Below are 18118 nucleotides of genomic sequence, written 5' to 3'. Positions count from 1 at the left end.
ACCTGGGTTATGTCCATTGTTAGAAATTCAATGACCACATTGTACATATATATGGGTAATTCCCAATCTATTTATTTAAGCTAATTATCCATTTTTTTCTCCCTTGCATCACTTCTATCAAAAACTGTATTTCTTTATTTTATATTTTTTCATCACATTATCTTGTAGTCAGAGTTTAGAATAAGGATCAATTGTTACTTCACTAGGCTAATTTTATTACAATCAAATACTACAAACATTTGTTATTTGAATTAGACTCCAAAGTCTCCAAACTGATCATTGTTATTTCTAATAAATGATTCTGCATGAACAATTAGAAATTCCATGCATCCCCAGAGAAAGTGGCAACCAAGTTTAGTTCTTGTGAGAAAGTAGCCCACTGTGTTCAGGACTAAACTCTTCCCTGGTTCTGCTGTTCGGGTGGTTTTAATTTTTACTCTTAACTCCGGGTCCGGGCTTCTCCTAGCTCCATAAAATGGGCTCAAGCAGCATACTCTTAACATTGTCTCAACTGCTAGAGAATTAGTGTTGTCCCATGTTCAGGCCTTTCAGATTTGGGGAGGACATGCATTTACAGAAACAAGGCCATTGTTCTGAGCACCACCTAGGTACACAGCTTAAAATGTCATGCAACTGGAACTCTTACATAGCATCAAAATTATCAGAGTTATAATCAAACTCTCAGAGGAGCATGACAGACATCCCAATGAGACACTGTTTGTAAATTAGCAGAATTAACAACTATTATTCTGTTTGCTGGTTATAAAAGAGATACAGCTATGGAAAACTATGAACATAAGCTGTTATTGCACTTATACTTTTAGTTACAAAGCAGTTTGTGTTGCATGAATCAATGAAATATTATGCAATACTTGAAAAATAATTATTTCATGGGAACAGACTTTCTTAAGATCACAGTAAGAAAAAGGAACAGAATAATGAAAGTTGCTGAACATATTCCCAGCTATGAAAACATATGTAGGTAGCTAATGACTCAGAGTGATCTGCAGAAATGAAGAAACAAATATATTAGTAGGGAAAAGGTTGAGTTTTTCTTTTTTAAAATGTGTTTCGCAGAAGTTGTTACATCTCCTTCAGTTAAAAGTCAAAATTGATTTATATTGTTCCAGTAAAGAATGTGTAATTTATTAATCAAACATTACTCTTGGTCTTGTTTTGTAGGAAAGCCAACAGAAATCCACCAATGTGGTCTACCAGGCCCACCACGTAAGCAGGAATAAGAGAGGGCAAGTGGTTGGGACAAGAGGCGGATTCCGGGGATGTACTGTTTGGCTGACAGGTGAGTGTGCACACACATGTACATGCACGCACATGCACACTGTGTATGTAGCATGTTCGTATAGCATATGAACAATATATATACATACTTTAATTGACAAGGGAATGTAATTTGCAATTTTAATACTACACACAGTACTTATTTAGCCACAAGCAGGCCAAAAGCTGTTAGAAAGCTTAAGTGTTAGTCCTACAGCTACTATCAATGAGAAATAGGTTAAAGTCTGACTCCAGGAATACAGCCTGATGGAGCCCCTATTTTCCAATGTCCTCCTCTTTGGCAGGACAAGATAGGACAAGTTGACCGTGGCATCTCCTTTCAGTTTTGAGAAGTTCAGTAATTATCATGTTTATCCTTAAATAAACACATTTGGGAGGATGAGTAGGGTTTTCCTAATAAGCTGAGAAGCATTGGCAGTCCATAAGGCTTAGGGTGTTGAGAGATACTCATTATTGTTTTCTGATGTTTTGACATTTAGGAGACTCTTTCCTTACTGTAAACAAACATGTAACTGTAACAATCTGTACAAGAAAGAAAATTGGCCACTTATGGTGGCACATGCCTGTAATTCCAGCCCTCGAGAGGCTGAGACAGGAGGATCACTGCAAGCTGAGACCAACCTGAGTTGCAAAGTGAGTTTAAGGTCAGGCCAGCCTGAACTGCATAATGAAACCCTGTCTCACACACACACACGCACACACACACACACGCGCACGCACAATTAATTTTTTAAAAATTAAAAAAGGAAGGAAAATTGGAGATTTTCATTTGGCTGTTTTCCTCAAACAAACAAACAAAAACCCTTGTTTCTACTGGTGACGCAGTGATTTTTTCTAGTCATTTTATTGCTGCAGAATGCCAAAGCTAATGGTTAGTGAAAGAACTGAAATTAGACCCTAAGATGCCCTACACTCCTGCTGTGAGTACAAGGTGGATACTCAAGCTTTGAAAATATACACAAGCTAGTGGGTCAGTGTAATCTGTGGAAATGAAAAAATTCACATTAGGAGGGGCAAGGTTGAGTCTTTCTTTTATAAAATGAGTTTCACAGAAGTTGTTACTTACCAGCTCCGAGTGCAAAGTAGAAGAATACTTCTCGGGAATGAGTCTAACACCCTAGATTCAAAGTGAAAACTTCATTTCCTTTCATAGACATCCCTTTTCCCAAACCCAGCTGCGGAAAGATGTTTAGCCAGGTTATGAAAACAGGTGGGTATTATTTTCTGCTCACCAGGAAGATGCATTTTAACATGAGAATTCTAAAGAACATGGCCGACGGGGACCTGCTTTGCATCTTTTGTTGTTATTCTGCATCTTTTCCCTTCCTGTTCAAATTAGCCTTTTTCTCTCTATGGTTGTCAGGTTCCTTTCTGGTGTCTTTGTCTCCCTGGTTCCATTCGTACCTGGGCTCCTCATCAGAGGCACTCTCTGGCCTCTGGGATGAGGGCAGACAGGGCCAAAGAGCGTGCTGAGTCCCAGTGCACAGCACTTGCCTGTCACTTCCTCCGATGTTTTCCCTGACTCCCTCAAAGAGATATACAGGTACAGGTGTCCCAGAAATGTCCCTCTGGTTACAGATTTGGTTCCATGTGCTGTTTATTCATGAAAACAACTTTTGTGGTAGGACAGGCACAAGAAGTGCTTTCCCTTAATTGGCACTCCCTTGAAAGGAAGAAAAGAAGGGGGTGGGGTACGAAGGGAATATCTCTTTGTCTTTTTTTATTCTTAAAAATCCCCTTGTTATCTTTTATTTTTTATTCTTATATTCTAGAGGTAGGCTGTTAACCAAAGAGGCCAAAAGAAATACAGACTTCAAGTCCAGAGATTCAGCTCGACCTACACTAGTTGTGTGGCTTTGGACAAGCCAGTCAACCTCTCTAAAGCCTCGGGTTCCTTGTTCATAGAAGGAGCATTAGGATTAGTACTGTCTTAGGAGGTGGAAGTGGAACGGAATGAAACAAAGCAGCAATGCCTGGTCCACAATAAAGTCCTTAGTGAATAGAATCACCTTTATCCTTATATATTGAAATAATGGTGCCAAATGTTTAATTAAATACCGTTACTATGATTTTGCTATTTGTTTTCTGAAAGCTTGAATGAAATTTCAGTTACTTCTCTTTTATGTCTAATGCAAAAAGAACATCAAGATTTCTATTTTCCCTACTGCTCAATCTGACAGAAATTCTAAGAATTCTCCACCTGAGTCTTAGGTCAAGTGAAATTGAATAACATAATCTGGCAACATATTAACATATTGGTGCAAAAAATTGACATCTTTTACAATGATTTACCAACGACTGTCAATACCCTTAATTAGACATTTGTAATGGCTAAGAGCATCAGATGTACTCCCCCAGGTCTATTTATTTACTCCACTTACTTTGAAAGGTTTTAATCCTAATAAGTTATTTCAAAACTTCAAAAAAATGCAAATAGTTTTCTTATAAATAACTTTTTTCTAGATTTAAATAATTTTGATTTAACATTAATCAAATGATCAGAATTTAGTTTATTTGTGTTTAACGTGCTAGATTAGTTCAGGATTTATCATTTTAAGCGACTGGGGGCAATGCCAGTCTCTGTTGCCTGATCTGACAGGTCTTTCTGGTGCTGGGAAAACAACAATAAGCTTTGCTCTGGAAGAGTACCTCATGTCCCATGCCATCCCATGTTACTCCCTGGATGGGGACAATGTCCGTCACGGCCTTAACAAAAACCTTGGATTCTCTCCTGGGGACCGAGAGGAAAATATCCGCCGGATTGCTGAGGTGGCCAAGCTGTTTGCTGACGCTGGTCTGGTCTGCATTACCAGCTTCATTTCTCCGTTCACAAAGGTAGGAGGATTTGGCACTGCATGTAGTTCTTGCAACTGCTAAGAACAGAAGGGGAATGAAGGGAAAGTTGCAAAGAAATATTAAACGTTTAATTTCCTCATCCATCCTCCCCTGCCCAAAGACTCCCTCACTTTCTCTGTTTACTGTTGGCTATTTAAAGAGAGTTCCTTCATCTCCAGATGTCAGGACATTGGTTGACATAAGCCCTTTTACATTCCCAATTACAAGAGACACTTGGTCAGAGTTAAAAGGAAGAAAAAGTTAACAAGAAGAACTGTAAAGCTCTATAATTTCCGTTGTGTGAAAGAAGAGTGTTTAACTCATAAAGAAAAGAAGAAGAAGGCATTGGGTTAAATGTATTTAATAGGCCATCACCTAGGTAGAGTGTCACTTGTTTTAAAACTAGAAATTTCCAGAAGTTACGGGTAGTGTACTGTGTGCTTTCAGCACATCTTTTGAATGAAATCCTCCCATGTTGACAGTGCTGTCCTGCCAAGAAGTGCTGGTTCCGGTGATATCTTTGAAAGGTTTTTTTTTGAGGACCTACAGATGCCTGAGGTTGAACTCAGGCCCTTTGCACTGAGCTACATTCCTAGCCCTTTGGATTTTTATTTTGAGACAGGGTATTGCTAAGTCACTAAATGTTCCAAGCTGGGCTCAAAATGTGATCCTCTTGCCTCAGCCTCTTAGAGTGCTGGAATTACAGGTGTGCAATACCACATTCAACTGAAAGACTTGAGAGAATTGTGTTTAACGGAGTGCCATTTCTGGGCTTTCTAAAAGAACTCTGTAAAGCATAAATCCCAGTATTACCTAAAGAAATTTTGCCTTAATTCGTTTTCTGTTGATGTAACAAAATACTATGGACTAGGTAATTAATAAAGAACGGAGGTTTATTTGGATCGTGATTTTGAAGGTGGAACAGTCCAAGAGCATGGCACAAGCATCTGCTTGGGTTTGATAAGGGGTTTCTGGCTGTGACTTAACACAGTGGAAGGGATCACAGGGCAAGGCCAAGCGAGCAGCCAGTGCAGCCTTCTTTTTCCTGTAAAGCTACTGGCTCCACGGAGTAAGGTGGGGAGCTCTACCTGTATTTAGTTTGAATTAGTTCTCAAAGGGTCTGTTTCCAAATACCAGCAGCTATGAATTTGAGATTAAGTTTTTCAGCACATGAAATCCAAAGCACACATTCAACCTTGGCAAATCTCTTGTTATGTTCTTAAATATATTGCTTTTCAGGATCGTGAAAATGCCCGTAAAATCCATGAATCAGCAGGACTGCCATTCTTTGAAATATTTATCGATGCACCTCTAAATATTTGTGAAAGCAGAGATGTAAAGGGCCTGTACAAGCGGGCACGGGCGGGGGAGATTAAAGGTATGAGAACCAACTCTTTGATCCAAAAATTGCCTGTGTTTTATATATATATATAACTTTTATCAATTCATAATAAAAGCTTATTAAAATGTACAGTTTCCTCTTTCCAGAACTGTCAGCTTAGCCATAAAATAGGCACGTGTATGGGACTCTTGGGTGGGGGTTTCAAAGTTTTCCTTTTTGCTTTCCTTTTCAGTTCCAATCAGCTGCAGAGGGTTTGAACTTTGCTAGATATTGTTGATATTTGGGGCTTTTTATGTTGAAAACATAACCGTGCATTTTCTTAACCTATAACAAGATGTCAATGAGGGCTGTTTGCTCTTTTCTGGTACAATCGGATATTCCACCATGTGTTCTTTTTTTTGGTTTTTTCTTTTTACTGGGAATCAAACTCAAGACCTTGCACTTGCCAGGCAGGCACTGTGCTGCTGAGCTCTCTGGCCCTCCACCCTGTGTTATGCCTCACTGATTAGAAAAAAAAAAATCCGTAGGTATGGATGTGATTCCCCACTCGTGCCTTGCAGGATTTACAGGTATTGATTCTGATTATGAGAAGCCCGAAACTCCTGAGTGTGTGCTTAAAACCAATTTGACTTCCGTGAGTGACTGTGTTCAGCAGGTGGTGGAGCTGCTGCAAGAGCAGGTGGGTGCACTGGCCGCCTTTCTTTTATGCAGTTTAATAAAGCCATGAAAGGAAATCTGTGCTTCGTGAATAAAGCATTGTTTTTTCAGTTTTCATGTGAAATTGTTGCCAATTTTGTTTCCTTTCAGAACATCTTACCCCATACGATAGTCAAAGGGATCCATGAACTTTTTGTGCCAGAAAACAAACTGGATCAAGTTCGAACTGAGGCCGAGTCTCTTCCTTCACTGTCAATTACCAAGGTAAATGGGTAACTTCTAGCTGAAGTCTGTCATTACAACGTCATTACATTATAATGAAGAAAGTATGAACACAGGACATGGCAGTGTTTGTGGAGAGAAAATCACTTTGTTTTTGCCAATGTTTCTGCCCCTTCTCCGAGCAAATCTCTCACCATAAGGCAGCTGATCAGTTTCATGAGGAGGTGGGCAGCAGAGTGGCAGAATAAAATCCGTATTTACCTGGGACAGTTTCACATGTGTTCACCTACATCAATTATGCTGAAGTATGGACAGCAGACCAAAAATTATGTGCTGGCAGTGCTGAGAACATGGTGTGTCCAAAACTCAAGCACTTCCTGGGCCATCAAAAAGGAGTTTGAAGAAGAAAACCCTGATCTGGAATGATACAAATCCCTCCATCTTTTCTGCTCTAAAAATTGCATTCTTCCTTTATCAGCAAGAATTCAGTCTGAGAAAAGAAGGAGACAAATTTGGTTGCACTATTTTTTCTGCATGGAAGACGTAAGATGTGACTCCAGCAAACTTCCCTGTGTGTCCCTTTTTATGGGTCAGTGTTAACTGGGGTATACAAGGAGATCACGTCTTTATTGAGACCTATTTTTATCCATCAAAAAGTTGGCAATTTTGTAAGGTGCAAGATAAATAAGGAACCTGCTTCAGCTCTGAAGACCCATAATCTAATAAGTCATGAACAAACATCCTGCCTCAGTAAAATAAATGCTAAGCTCCCCAAGCCCCAGGCAGATAAGAAAACATCTTTACATAATACAGCGTGGTAGATTTCCAACAGCAGGATGGCCTGCAATGTAGAGAACTTCAAAAATCCAATGGTTCATTCTTTTGGTCACAGGGATTACAGGAAAGATTTTAGTGAGTCATGAGCTGGGTTTTAAAGTATGACTGTCATTTTACAGGTGAGGAGAGGATGAGAAAACTCAGGCCTGAAATGACTTGTGTGTTTAAGTCACACATTGCTCGGTATAGTACCCAGCTGGAATAGGAGGTGGGAGACCCTCCGTGAGTCTGAGTGTCCAGACCTTGAAATATTTCAGGATTTTCTTATTATTTTGGATTTTAGCTTAGATTTAGTGATTTGCTCAGTTCAGCCAAATGACAAAAAAAAAAAAAAAAAAAAAACAATTTTTGTGGAAAAAAATAACAAAGGAATTGACAGTGAATTTTCAACTCAGTTGCATATTAGAGGAATAGGTACACCCTACAATGTTCAAATACATCATCTTAACTTGGTATCTTTTTAATACTCTTTTATAGGAAAATTCTAGGCTTAAACTTATCTGACCCTTATATCACAGATCAGCGTAACATGTGGGAATGTTTAAAACATAAAAGGTTCTGCTTTCATCCTCCTGCCAATTGAATAAGAACTATCTTGAGGCCAGATACCTGAGAAGTAGAATTTATGGAAATATTAATCTGCTTTTTGTGTTTTGCAGCTGGATCTCCAGTGGGTCCAAATTCTAAGTGAAGGCTGGGCCACTCCCCTCAAAGGATTCATGCGGGAGAAGGAATACTTACAAACTCTACACTTTGACACCCTGCTGGATGGTATGTTTGTTGTTGTCTCTTAGTCTTTAATATTAAAGCAAAAAGTCTTTTCTGGAAGTTTGTACAGGAACAGAAACTGTTCATCTTTGATAACATCATTTATAAATCTTACTGCAAAAATATTTTAGCTCCTTTACAGTGTGCTCAATTTTATTATGTAAAAGTTTCCATTTCAGCATTCTTTCAGGGAGGGTCACTCCCAAAGGATTACTGGATATTTAAAATTAGCCGACTGAAGAAAGGAGTTTTCAGAGTCTGTTTCACCTCCACTTGTTCTTTGGTGGTCTTACTATCTGTTCACAAGCCTGTTGGAGTCAGAAACATCACTGTCCACTGGCTGCAGGGGCCCTTGGGACAACTGAGACCCACTCAGCACAGTGACTGATCCCAGGGCACCTCCCATCCTCCGAGCCTCCTGTCAGGCAGTCCTGCAGCAGCCACATCCCTTAGTGACCTCCACAGTGTCCGAGTTCCTACCTGTCCTGGCGGACATGTACTAGGAGTGCTTAATCCACCAAACTCCCACCGGGGAGGGAACGCTAAGGAAGCCTCCGGACCAGGCTAGTGGCTTTTAGAAAACTGACTTGGTCAAGGACAGAAGCATGAGTTATTCAGAATCCAGACCTGTCTATGGTTGGTTCCTTTCCAGAACTTACTGAGCTTATCAGATATAACGTATCTAGTACAAGGCTGGGGGAATTGCTGCCAAGTAGAAGAGGGCTGGTAATAGAGTCATCCCCAAATCTGCAGTACCCAACAGACCTTGCAGGAGGAAGACCCAATTATGGGACATGAAACTGGAATTAGAACTCAAGGACTGGTCAGAACGGACCCTCTTCCCTCTTCTCTGGGCTGCAACTTTATGCTGCACCACCTGAGGCCTTCCTTCTCAGATGGAACAAGATTGCCCAGAAAACACTCTCTTTCCTCAACAACGATAAAGCTAGTTTGCCTCAACAATAATTAATATATTATCTTCAGCATTTATCTATTTTCAAAGCATCTTCTCTGATATTATTTCATTTGATCCTTACAAAAGGCCTAAAAATAGACAACTATTATTATCTACTTTACAGATAAGAAAAATTACCTTAGGTTTGCTTCAGTATTTATCATTCATAAGCAAGAACCCAAGATGAGGATCCACAGTTTCCTGATCCCCTGCCCAGCATTCTTTTACACCAAGTTGCTATTCTGCGATCCTTTCAGTAGACTGTAAAAGGTCCAGATAGCTACAGAGAAGGCTGACATTTATCTTGATTTCAACATAGGCTGCATCAAGTCCATGTTCCTGGATTCAGCAGCCACCCACGAATAAAGGGGCTGAGTGTGAGTGTCCCACACAATTACTATTGTAATCTGCGTGGATCTCTTTATTCTGTGGCCCCAATGTGGCTACATCAGGAGTTCAACACCAGACATTATACTGTTTCCTAAGTCCTATTCCCTTACAACCTGACGCCCCTGTTTATTGGTCTTACTGTGAGACCCCTTCTCTCCTTGTGAGAATTCTTGGCTGACTGCACCATCTGCCTCTGCAACCAGAGTCCACATTCAGGATTCAAAGCCCTGTAGCCACTCGCTAGAAGCCTCCTCAGTTCTTACATGAATCAATTAATAAATGGAGAGCTCCTTAAAAATGATGTCCTACCTACCTCTACCATCTCTGTCTCTCAATTTAGTTTTGACCTATGTGGAAACAGAATGTCATAGTGGAGAAGAGTGTGAGGAGCAAAGCCAAATTGGCTGGGTTTGTATATAGTGATTGTTTGTGAATCAGGGTCAAATCACTTAAATTCTCAGGCTTAGTTCCCGGATCTGTAATGGAGATGGTAAAGTACCATCTCATTGGGATACTGAAAGTTTAAAAGAAGTCCCAGTCCAATAGTAAATGTTCATGCATGTCAGGTATTAGCATGAACAAACCCCAACTGCGTACAGTTGAAAGAACCTGGAGCCTTGAAGAGACAAATTGGCTCCCCACAGTCACATCAGTTTGAAGTAGCTCAGATAAGAAGATCATCAGCCAGCACCCAGTTCTTATTGATTGTCCCGTATTCCAGGGATGACCTAGCTGCTAGGGACAAAGTGGATGTGAGGACAGATGTGTGCCTAGTGGACAGCTCCTCCTCTGACCCCAACAGCACTGGTTTCTTCGCATCACATCAGTGATTGTGCTGCTTTGTTTTAAGCCAAAAAACTTTTGGGTGAAATCCAAGGTAATACAGAGGTAACATATACAGCGAGTGAAGTGGAACTGCTTCCCTAGGACGGAGGCCTGTTCTGCTTCCCCCCATAGCAGCAGTGCAGAAAGCATCTGAAGGTGCTGGTCCGAGTCTCCTGGAGCTGCCTGGCTCAACTGATGGCTTTTGGACTGAGGGCAGAGTAAAATTCAGAACGAATAATGCATTTATATATCAGAAGGTGGGACAAGATATCATTTGCCATTTAATGATACCATTTAATGTTAACTGATTCATGAAGCCTTGAAAATACATCACTGAAAATTTGAAAAGTTTTTATGTAGCCACAGATACATGGCTACTTTGGTCAATCATCAAACAACTACAAATTTCTTTGTCACCTACAATCAGTAAGCAACGTTTTTAAATTCTAATGGTATTTGTTAAAAAGTACTTCATTAGTTTTAACTTTCTGAAAGGTTCACATTTCCCCCCTGATTTAAAAATAAGAATAAGTCTGTCTACTCAGTCTAAAAACAAAACAAGACAAAACCAAAAACCCAAATCATTTGTTAGTGTTTACAGAGAGTATGAATTATTCTGTGTATTATTCAAGGACCAAGTTTGGTATTATATCAATGTATGATTTCACTTTATCTCTCACTGGAAAAATAGTTCACAGATACTACTCCTGTCATGCATGTTACATGTAGCTGGCTGTGGTGGCACACAACTATAATCACAGCACTTAAGAAGCTGAGGCAGGAGGATTGCTGTGAGTTTGAGGCCAGCCAGAGTTATACATCAAGTTCAAGGCCATCCTAAATTACATAGTAAGACCTTATCTCAAAAAATTAAAGCAAAGGTAACATATAAATTTAAAAATGAAGCATCAAGTGTGTGTTAACTGATGGACTCCAAGTGAGATCAAAACACGGAAGCCTCAAAAGGCTCTATCATTTAATGACAGTCTCCAGGCAGAGTGGGAGGGTGCTCCGTAGATACCACTAGCACTCACTAAGTGTCAGTGACTGGAGTTTGAAGTAGTTGATCACACTGAATTTGCATAACATATTGTGTTCACATGAAACACAAAGTGCTGAAAAAGTTGAATAACTTCCTTGAAATTGGAATTCAAACCCAGGTTACCTGGGCTCTACCACTTCCCCATAAGCAGCTGGGACTCTAAGGTGGTATGTGTCTGTCCCCTGCCCAAAGTTGAGTTTGGAAATCATTTGGCAGTGATTATAACATCACATGTTTGCAGGAGGTAATTTCTTACTGGTGTTAGACAGGCCACTGAGGTATGCTGTAGTTATTTTTAAAACAATCATCTGAACAATGCTTTTGAGTGTGTCAAACAATATTTCATGCAAATTCTGATTTTACTGAGTTTAGTGTCATAAAGTCTATTTTTAAAAAACAGGATAACAAAAAGTTTTGTATTAGTAAATTGAAGAGTGTCATAAAAGGAACTTGTTCTTTGATACTATTGCTTTAAGATTATTTTTGTGAAGAGCTGAAAACATGTTTCTTAACTGTGTTTGTATTTCTCTAGGCATGGTCCTTCGTGGTATGTACTTTAACTTTCCAAGTAGCTCAATTATTGTAATTAAATATGTTACATTAATTTGAAATGGTTAAAGATATGTGACTAAAAATAATCTACATTAACCAGTTGGAATCATTATCAATTCATGATCCAACCAGTTATAATAAAATAATACTATATTTTTCTATTGATTGGGGTTCAAATAATATGAAATTTCTGGATCTGATGAAGCTATTGTTTATAATGGTGTGTTTGATCAACAAAAAAAATTTATTTCTAAATTATTGTTGCACATTTTGTTCCTGAGTTTTAAAATTGTGATCTTCTCACAATGACTGTTAATTCCTCTCTAGTTTCACAAAAATGTGGAATAATTTTTCTATCACGTTTATAAAATGTTTTTAGCTGATGAAGGGATCAATCCATTTTACATACAGTTTAAAGTGGGTTCATCTGGTTGGATTGTGTATGATTGTGCTTCATTTGTTTGTAATGTGTGATTATGCATGAATTTAATTTTAAACTATCATAATTGATAGTTATAGAAATGGAAATAAATATATAGTTACTGTTAACTTCTGCATTATACCAGGATTAAGAGGTAAAATTCTGAAGATATCATTTATCACTGCTATTGTTTTCATTGTTGGTTTTCCCTTAAAAAGCCTAATTGTCCAAAAAACATTAATTTAGTGTTAGCATGGAAACAGTCTATACAGTGAATAAGCAAATGTACACGGCTAAAACAAAAGGTTTGAAAATTATTAAAGTAAAAGAAAATTATCAGTTAACAGGAAGTTATCTGTTGCACTTACCATGGTTAAAAACCACAATAGTCTTCCATAATGAGACATGCTACAATCAAATGAACAATACATTCCCACCAGAGCGGAAACAGGAAGGAGCAGGCTGGAAGTCAAATCCTTGTTTAGAGCCATTAAGTGCAGTAAAACTTTGGAAAATTTGTGAACTAGAGAAGTTGAGGAAAATGACACTGTTGACTGTTTAAACCCAGGCAGAGCTGTACCTGCAGGCATCTGGGCTCTGTAAAGTCCCCCGCTTAGCTCGCTGATCGTGACAACTGCTTAGTCTCTGCAGATGTTTTCTCGAGGCCAAGATGAAGGGGGATGAGAGGCTACACTGCGCAGAAACACAGTGGACTGGAGGATGCGACTGAGAAATGGCCCCTTGGATTTCAGTTTGGAATAACTTATGGAAGACAGCATTGCAGGCAGGGCAAGGGTTCCTCCAGTACCCTACTGGACTGTTAGCTCTGCATCATGTTTTACTTTATTTTGGTCAGCTCACTCTACCAGCAAAGTGAAACATTATGGCCCTTGAGCACTACTATTAAGTAATCCAGAGAAAAGAAGATTTTTAATCAGGACATCAGCACCCTCAAAGGTGCTGCTGTTTGTGAGTCTCTCGCCCGGTTCCTCAGGTGACTGGACTGTGTGCTGGATTAAGCATCTTCTAATCCCCCATCAATGCAGTATTGGCCACAGCAACCCAGGGAGATGCGTATTATTTACTATCCCATTTTTCCAATAAGGAAATTAAGCTGGCACACTTAGCAGGTAGAAAAACTGCTCACTTTGCGAAGAGGTTGACTGTTCTAATCACTGTGAACATTCAAAAGGAGTTATGTAACAAAACCCTTGGTTTTGTACAGTTTTCTGACTGGTGGCTTAGGCTGGAGGGTTTTATGATAGACTGGACTTGCTGTGTCACAGCAGTTGATGTCTGTATTCTGTGACAATCTTTAGGTTTTGGAGAGTGTTTAAAAAATGCAAAGTGATATATCTGAAAAGTTTCATTTCATAGCTGCTAAGGTAGAGCCTTATGCCCCAAAGGGATAGAACTCAGATCTTTAACTTTGTCAGAGGTATTCTAATTGTTGGATTTGAAAGTTAGATTTCATTGACTTTATTAATTTATGATACATTTCCTGAAATTCATAAATAACTCCGTATGTTAGACTAAAAAACATACATATTTATTAGAGTATAAGGGGCCCTGTTACAAAAAAGTAATGAGGGAGGGGGGCACACAGTTTTATAATTTTTTCTTTACATTATTTGGCATCATTAAGAAATAAGGGCCAAATTTAATTGTTATAAGACTCAAACTAAAAAGAAAAGCACATTCTTAACTGTTGTATCTTACATTTATCAAGAAAGAAAGAAAAGAAAGAAACAAAGAAAGAAAGACAGACAGACATCCCCTCGGGATGCTGCTAGGTGTAAGGGAACTGTTCAAAATGCCTCTGTCATCCCAGCATTAGTCCTGCCAGGCATTAAACCAAGTTTTAATATAATGGTGCCCCAAGGATTGGGGTCCCTCGCTCTTACACAGAGGGAACCCTCATAACTGTAATTTTAGTCTCTGTTTTAGGGTTCTTCAGAAGGCCTGGCAAGTCCAAAATCTGCAGGGTAGGCTGGCAGCCTGAGCCCTGGAGGAGGAATGTAGTCCAAATCCAAAAGCATTCTGCCGTCTGAAGTCCCTCTTCTAGAGGGATCAGATTTTTTCTTTTCAGGCCTTCAACTGATTGGATGAGGCCCACTCATATTATGCAGGGTTATTTGCTTTACTCACAGTGTACTGATTTAAGTGCTAATATCTAAAGGTATCTTCACAGAAATCATAAGAATAATATTTGACCAAAATCTGCCTGGATCCATGCCCTAGCCAAGTCAATAGATAAAATTAACCGTAACAGTTTCTCTGTTTTTTGTTTTTTCATAGTTTTCCTGTTTCGTCCTTTGGGGTAAGCTAGTTACATTCTATGCTGCTGAAGAAGTAGCTTCCCAGAATAGAACATTCTGTACCTCCTGATTTATTGAACTATACACTGAGAAATCAGGAAACCCCATTTTTTCAAATTCCTTTTGAAGTAAGAGATTCAGCGTAAAGTTGACAAGGGCTCCCATTCTAAAGAAAATATATGTGTTTTATTGAAGGACTTTATATCATTTTTAAAATGTCCTCTGTGATTTCATTTTGCTTTGGGATAGAATCTATGAAGCGCAGGATCACCTCAAAGTTGAAATCCTCCTGCTTCAGTCTCCCAAGTAGCTGCGATTGTGGGTGTGTACCTCTGTGCCCAGCTTCCTCCAAGACTTTTTGACTGATGGTCACCAATTATAGTTGAGCTAGACTTCTGACTCCCAAGAAAGCAGGATTACCAGTCTCCTCCAAAATGCCTAAAGATGACGCTCCCCTGAAGGACAGTGAACGTCAGGAGCCCTGCTTATTTGGGGCCCCATGGGTTTGAAGCCCTCTAATTTTTTTCTTTCTTTTTAATTTACTGTGTTGGTGCTGCCCAACATTGTTTCAAGTTTCATTTCCAAGAAAAACTAGAGGTTTTTGCTTTGTTCAGTCAACTTTTATTTTGTTTAATTGGATTTTTAAAGATTTTAAACTTCCACGTACATTGAGGTCAGGACCAAGCTTTAAAAAGGGAACCCCAAAGGAAGACACACCCTCCTCCTCCTCACTTCCCAGGGCCACCTTTGTGATGTGACCCTAGGTCCCTCTTCACACACGCTTTCTCTCCTGCCTCTGGCAGTCCCCAGGGTTGTAGAGAAGCTGGTGTAGCTGACGTAGCCAGGCAGGCGCTGGGTGTGGAAGGCCTTTGAAGGAGCTCTTCTGCAAGGGTACTTGTGCATCTGAGTCACCCTCAAGAGACAGCACACCTTGTGTCTGGCGTTCACACATCCCATGGGTCTCTCCACAGACGGAGTGATCAACCTGAGCGTCCCCATCGTGCTGCCCGTCTCTGCAGATGACAAGGCACGGCTGGAAGGGTGCAGCGAGTTTGCCCTCATGTACGGTGGACGGAGGGTGGCTATTTTATGTGACCCTGAATTCTACGAGCATAGGAAGGAGGAACGTTGTTGTCGTGTGTGGGGCACATCATCTGCAAAACACCCCCATGTCAAAGTAAGTTGCAGGAGCTTTGGAAGGGCTTTCTTGATCTATCTGAACTGAGGACAGAACAATTCTTTTTAGTTTCTTCATGGAGCACTTAGAAACAGGTTCAATTGAAGAAGACACATGTAAGGTAGGTTTTGCAAGCCTGGGAGTTTTGGGGGTTTTTTGTTTGTTTTCTGTTGGCATAAAGAAATGTTTTTCTGTTTGAGAGCTGATCTCAGTGAGCTCTTGAGTCCTCAGATCCTGTGACGGTTGCATCTTAAACTAAATGGGATGAGGTAGGTAATGTGGTCTGACATCATGAATAGAGGACCAAAGCCTTGGCTGTCATTATGCATACAACTGTAACTGGACCTTGCACCCTGTTCATCTTGAAAATACGCAAGGGAAATATTTTCACACACAATAAGTCCAATGAACCACTGCAAAGAGAAATAAAAGTTCATGCTTTGTAGTCAAGAGAGTATCAATGACATATTTAACATATTTTCAAAAGACAAAAATCAGCACAGATAGTAGCTGAATTCCCAGAGAAAACATACAATATTTTCATAAGGATATTTTCAGCAGTGAAAAATGCATTCAGCCAGGCATAGTGGTGCCTGCGTGTGATCCCTGGTACTTGGGAGGATGGAAAGTTCAAGGGCAGCTTGCACTACACAGCATTGTTCAAGGCCAGCCTGAAGTATATAGTGAGTATCTGTCTAAAAAAATCCCAAAGGCAAAATATAGGCAAAATAGAGGAAACTTCCTTGGATTGCTTTGCAGCTTCTATCTGCTTTTGGTGATGGGGTCAGAGTGAGGGATACTCTGGGATTGCTATCCGTGGTTCATTTCCTCTAAGAAAAAATATGTGAAATTGTATCAAAGACCATCTTCAGCCAAGAGAAGGGTATTAGAGTGGGAATGAAAATCAACATACACTACTAGCTTCACTTCTCAATTCCTCAGTCGCCTAACTTTCAGCAAGTTCACAAATATCACCCTGCAGTGCCCAGTGCCCAGGAGCCCTGCGGTGGATAAGACTCGTTACCGCTCCGGACCTCAGCTTCTCAGGGACAAACACAGGGGATAGACTCAAATCAGTCTAAAGTCTTTTCCAGCCCACGATTCCCACAAGAAATGACGTTTTTGTTTGTTTGCTTTTTAGCTGTGAAATGTTCTAGATAGAAACTCCTGGCACCTCATTAGTCTGAACACAGAGTTCAATTAGACACAGGTACCTCACTCAGGATAAGTAGTCATGGCACACTCAGAGAAAGTCATCTGCACAGTTTCTCAAAGTTTGCCAGACAGTTCTTGAAATTACTGGATGGTGACACAAAGCTGAGAATTATGGACTTGGCTTTAATTATATCTCCAGCAATGTTTTTTTCTTGATCATAATCATATGGGCTTGCGATTTTATCTTCTCTTAATGACCCAGGGAATAGTGGCCTTTCATTGTGGCCTTCACAATGGCCACTGATGTTTCTCCTTCTGGAGTCTAACTTACGCATCCACATGACTTTCCCGGGAAGCTCTTCAGTGATTAGTTCCTTCTCTTCATCTTGTCCTGTAGGTCAGTAACTAGCCTAAGTTCTTAGTACAGATGCTCCTCATTTAACGACCTTTTTTAACAACTTTGAGACGTACTACCTGCCCCTTGGACTTACAAACTCTTTTTTTGTACAGTTCTGTACATCTTGTTCATAGAGCCTCAATGTCTTTTTTGTATAATATACCTTGTGTATATAATAGAGTAATTATTCTTATGTAGTGAGGTTGTTTTGTTGTTTGAGACAAGGTTTCACTATGTAGTTTAGGCTGGCCTTGAACTCACTATGTAGCCCAGGCTGGCCCTAACTTTACAGGGATCCTCCTACCCTCTTGAGGTGGCTCTTGAGGTGTGCGTCACCATACCCGGCCAGTACTACCATAGTTGCTGATTGTACTGTACAGTACAGTACTGTAGTTTTATGTTCTGTTATACATTACAATACTGTAAGAGTTATGCAAATAAAAGCAAAGTCACCAAGTTGGAGTTTTGTTTGACCATTTCTTTGTTCTGAATATTGTAATGTACATACTACATACAATTCCTTATTTAGTGACCGGTTCATCTAATGACCTTGTCACAGGACCAGAACTCAGTCACTAAATGAGAAATGACTGAGTCAGGAACAATAGTGGCATGACTTGTGACTCTGACAATACTGTCAGTGACTTTGTAGTGTCAGATCATTCTGTAAACATTTCCAGTAAGCTAATGGTGAGAAATGGGCTATGGATAACCAGAGAGAAAAAACCCACTTACTCTGCATGTACTATGTGCTGGTTGTTGAAGGTTGGTTGTTTCATTTACCAGAGAACATATGAGTTTTATTGGGAAAAGAACTCTTCATTGTGGTTGTTTAGCACCCTGAAACTCAGAGTCATGCCTTAATATAAATTTTTTAAGAACCCACAGCCTTCCAAAAGTTGTTACTCTAAAAAGTAATAATGGGT

At 39.8% G+C, this 18118-nt stretch overlaps 1 protein-coding gene across 3 annotated transcripts in view; it reads left to right on the top strand.

Annotated features, from left to right (window-relative positions):
• Positions 1–18118, top strand: part of Papss2 (3'-phosphoadenosine 5'-phosphosulfate synthase 2) — a 69215-nt gene that overhangs the window by 39510 nt on the left and 11587 nt on the right. For 2 of the 3 annotated variants that reach the window (XM_063238611.1, NM_001173104.1), the window contains 8 exon segments: positions 1183–1300; positions 3899–4134; positions 5374–5512; positions 6037–6155; positions 6284–6397; positions 7852–7963; positions 11705–11719; positions 15435–15640. In XM_063238611.1, the coding sequence (XP_063094681.1) occupies positions 1183–1300; positions 3899–4134; positions 5374–5512; positions 6037–6155; positions 6284–6397; positions 7852–7963; positions 11705–11719; positions 15435–15640 (1059 nt within the window). 3 annotated transcript variants of the gene reach the window in all.

The sequence above is a fragment of the Cavia porcellus genome, unplaced genomic scaffold (assembly GCF_034190915.1).
Source record: "Cavia porcellus strain 051 isolate PalLab524CR breed Dunkin Hartley unplaced genomic scaffold, mCavPor4.1 scaffold_28, whole genome shotgun sequence".
NCBI lineage: Eukaryota > Metazoa > Chordata > Mammalia > Rodentia > Caviidae > Cavia > Cavia porcellus.
Note: the sequence above shows the minus strand (reverse complement) of the source record. Positions and strands in the feature narration are given on the sequence as shown.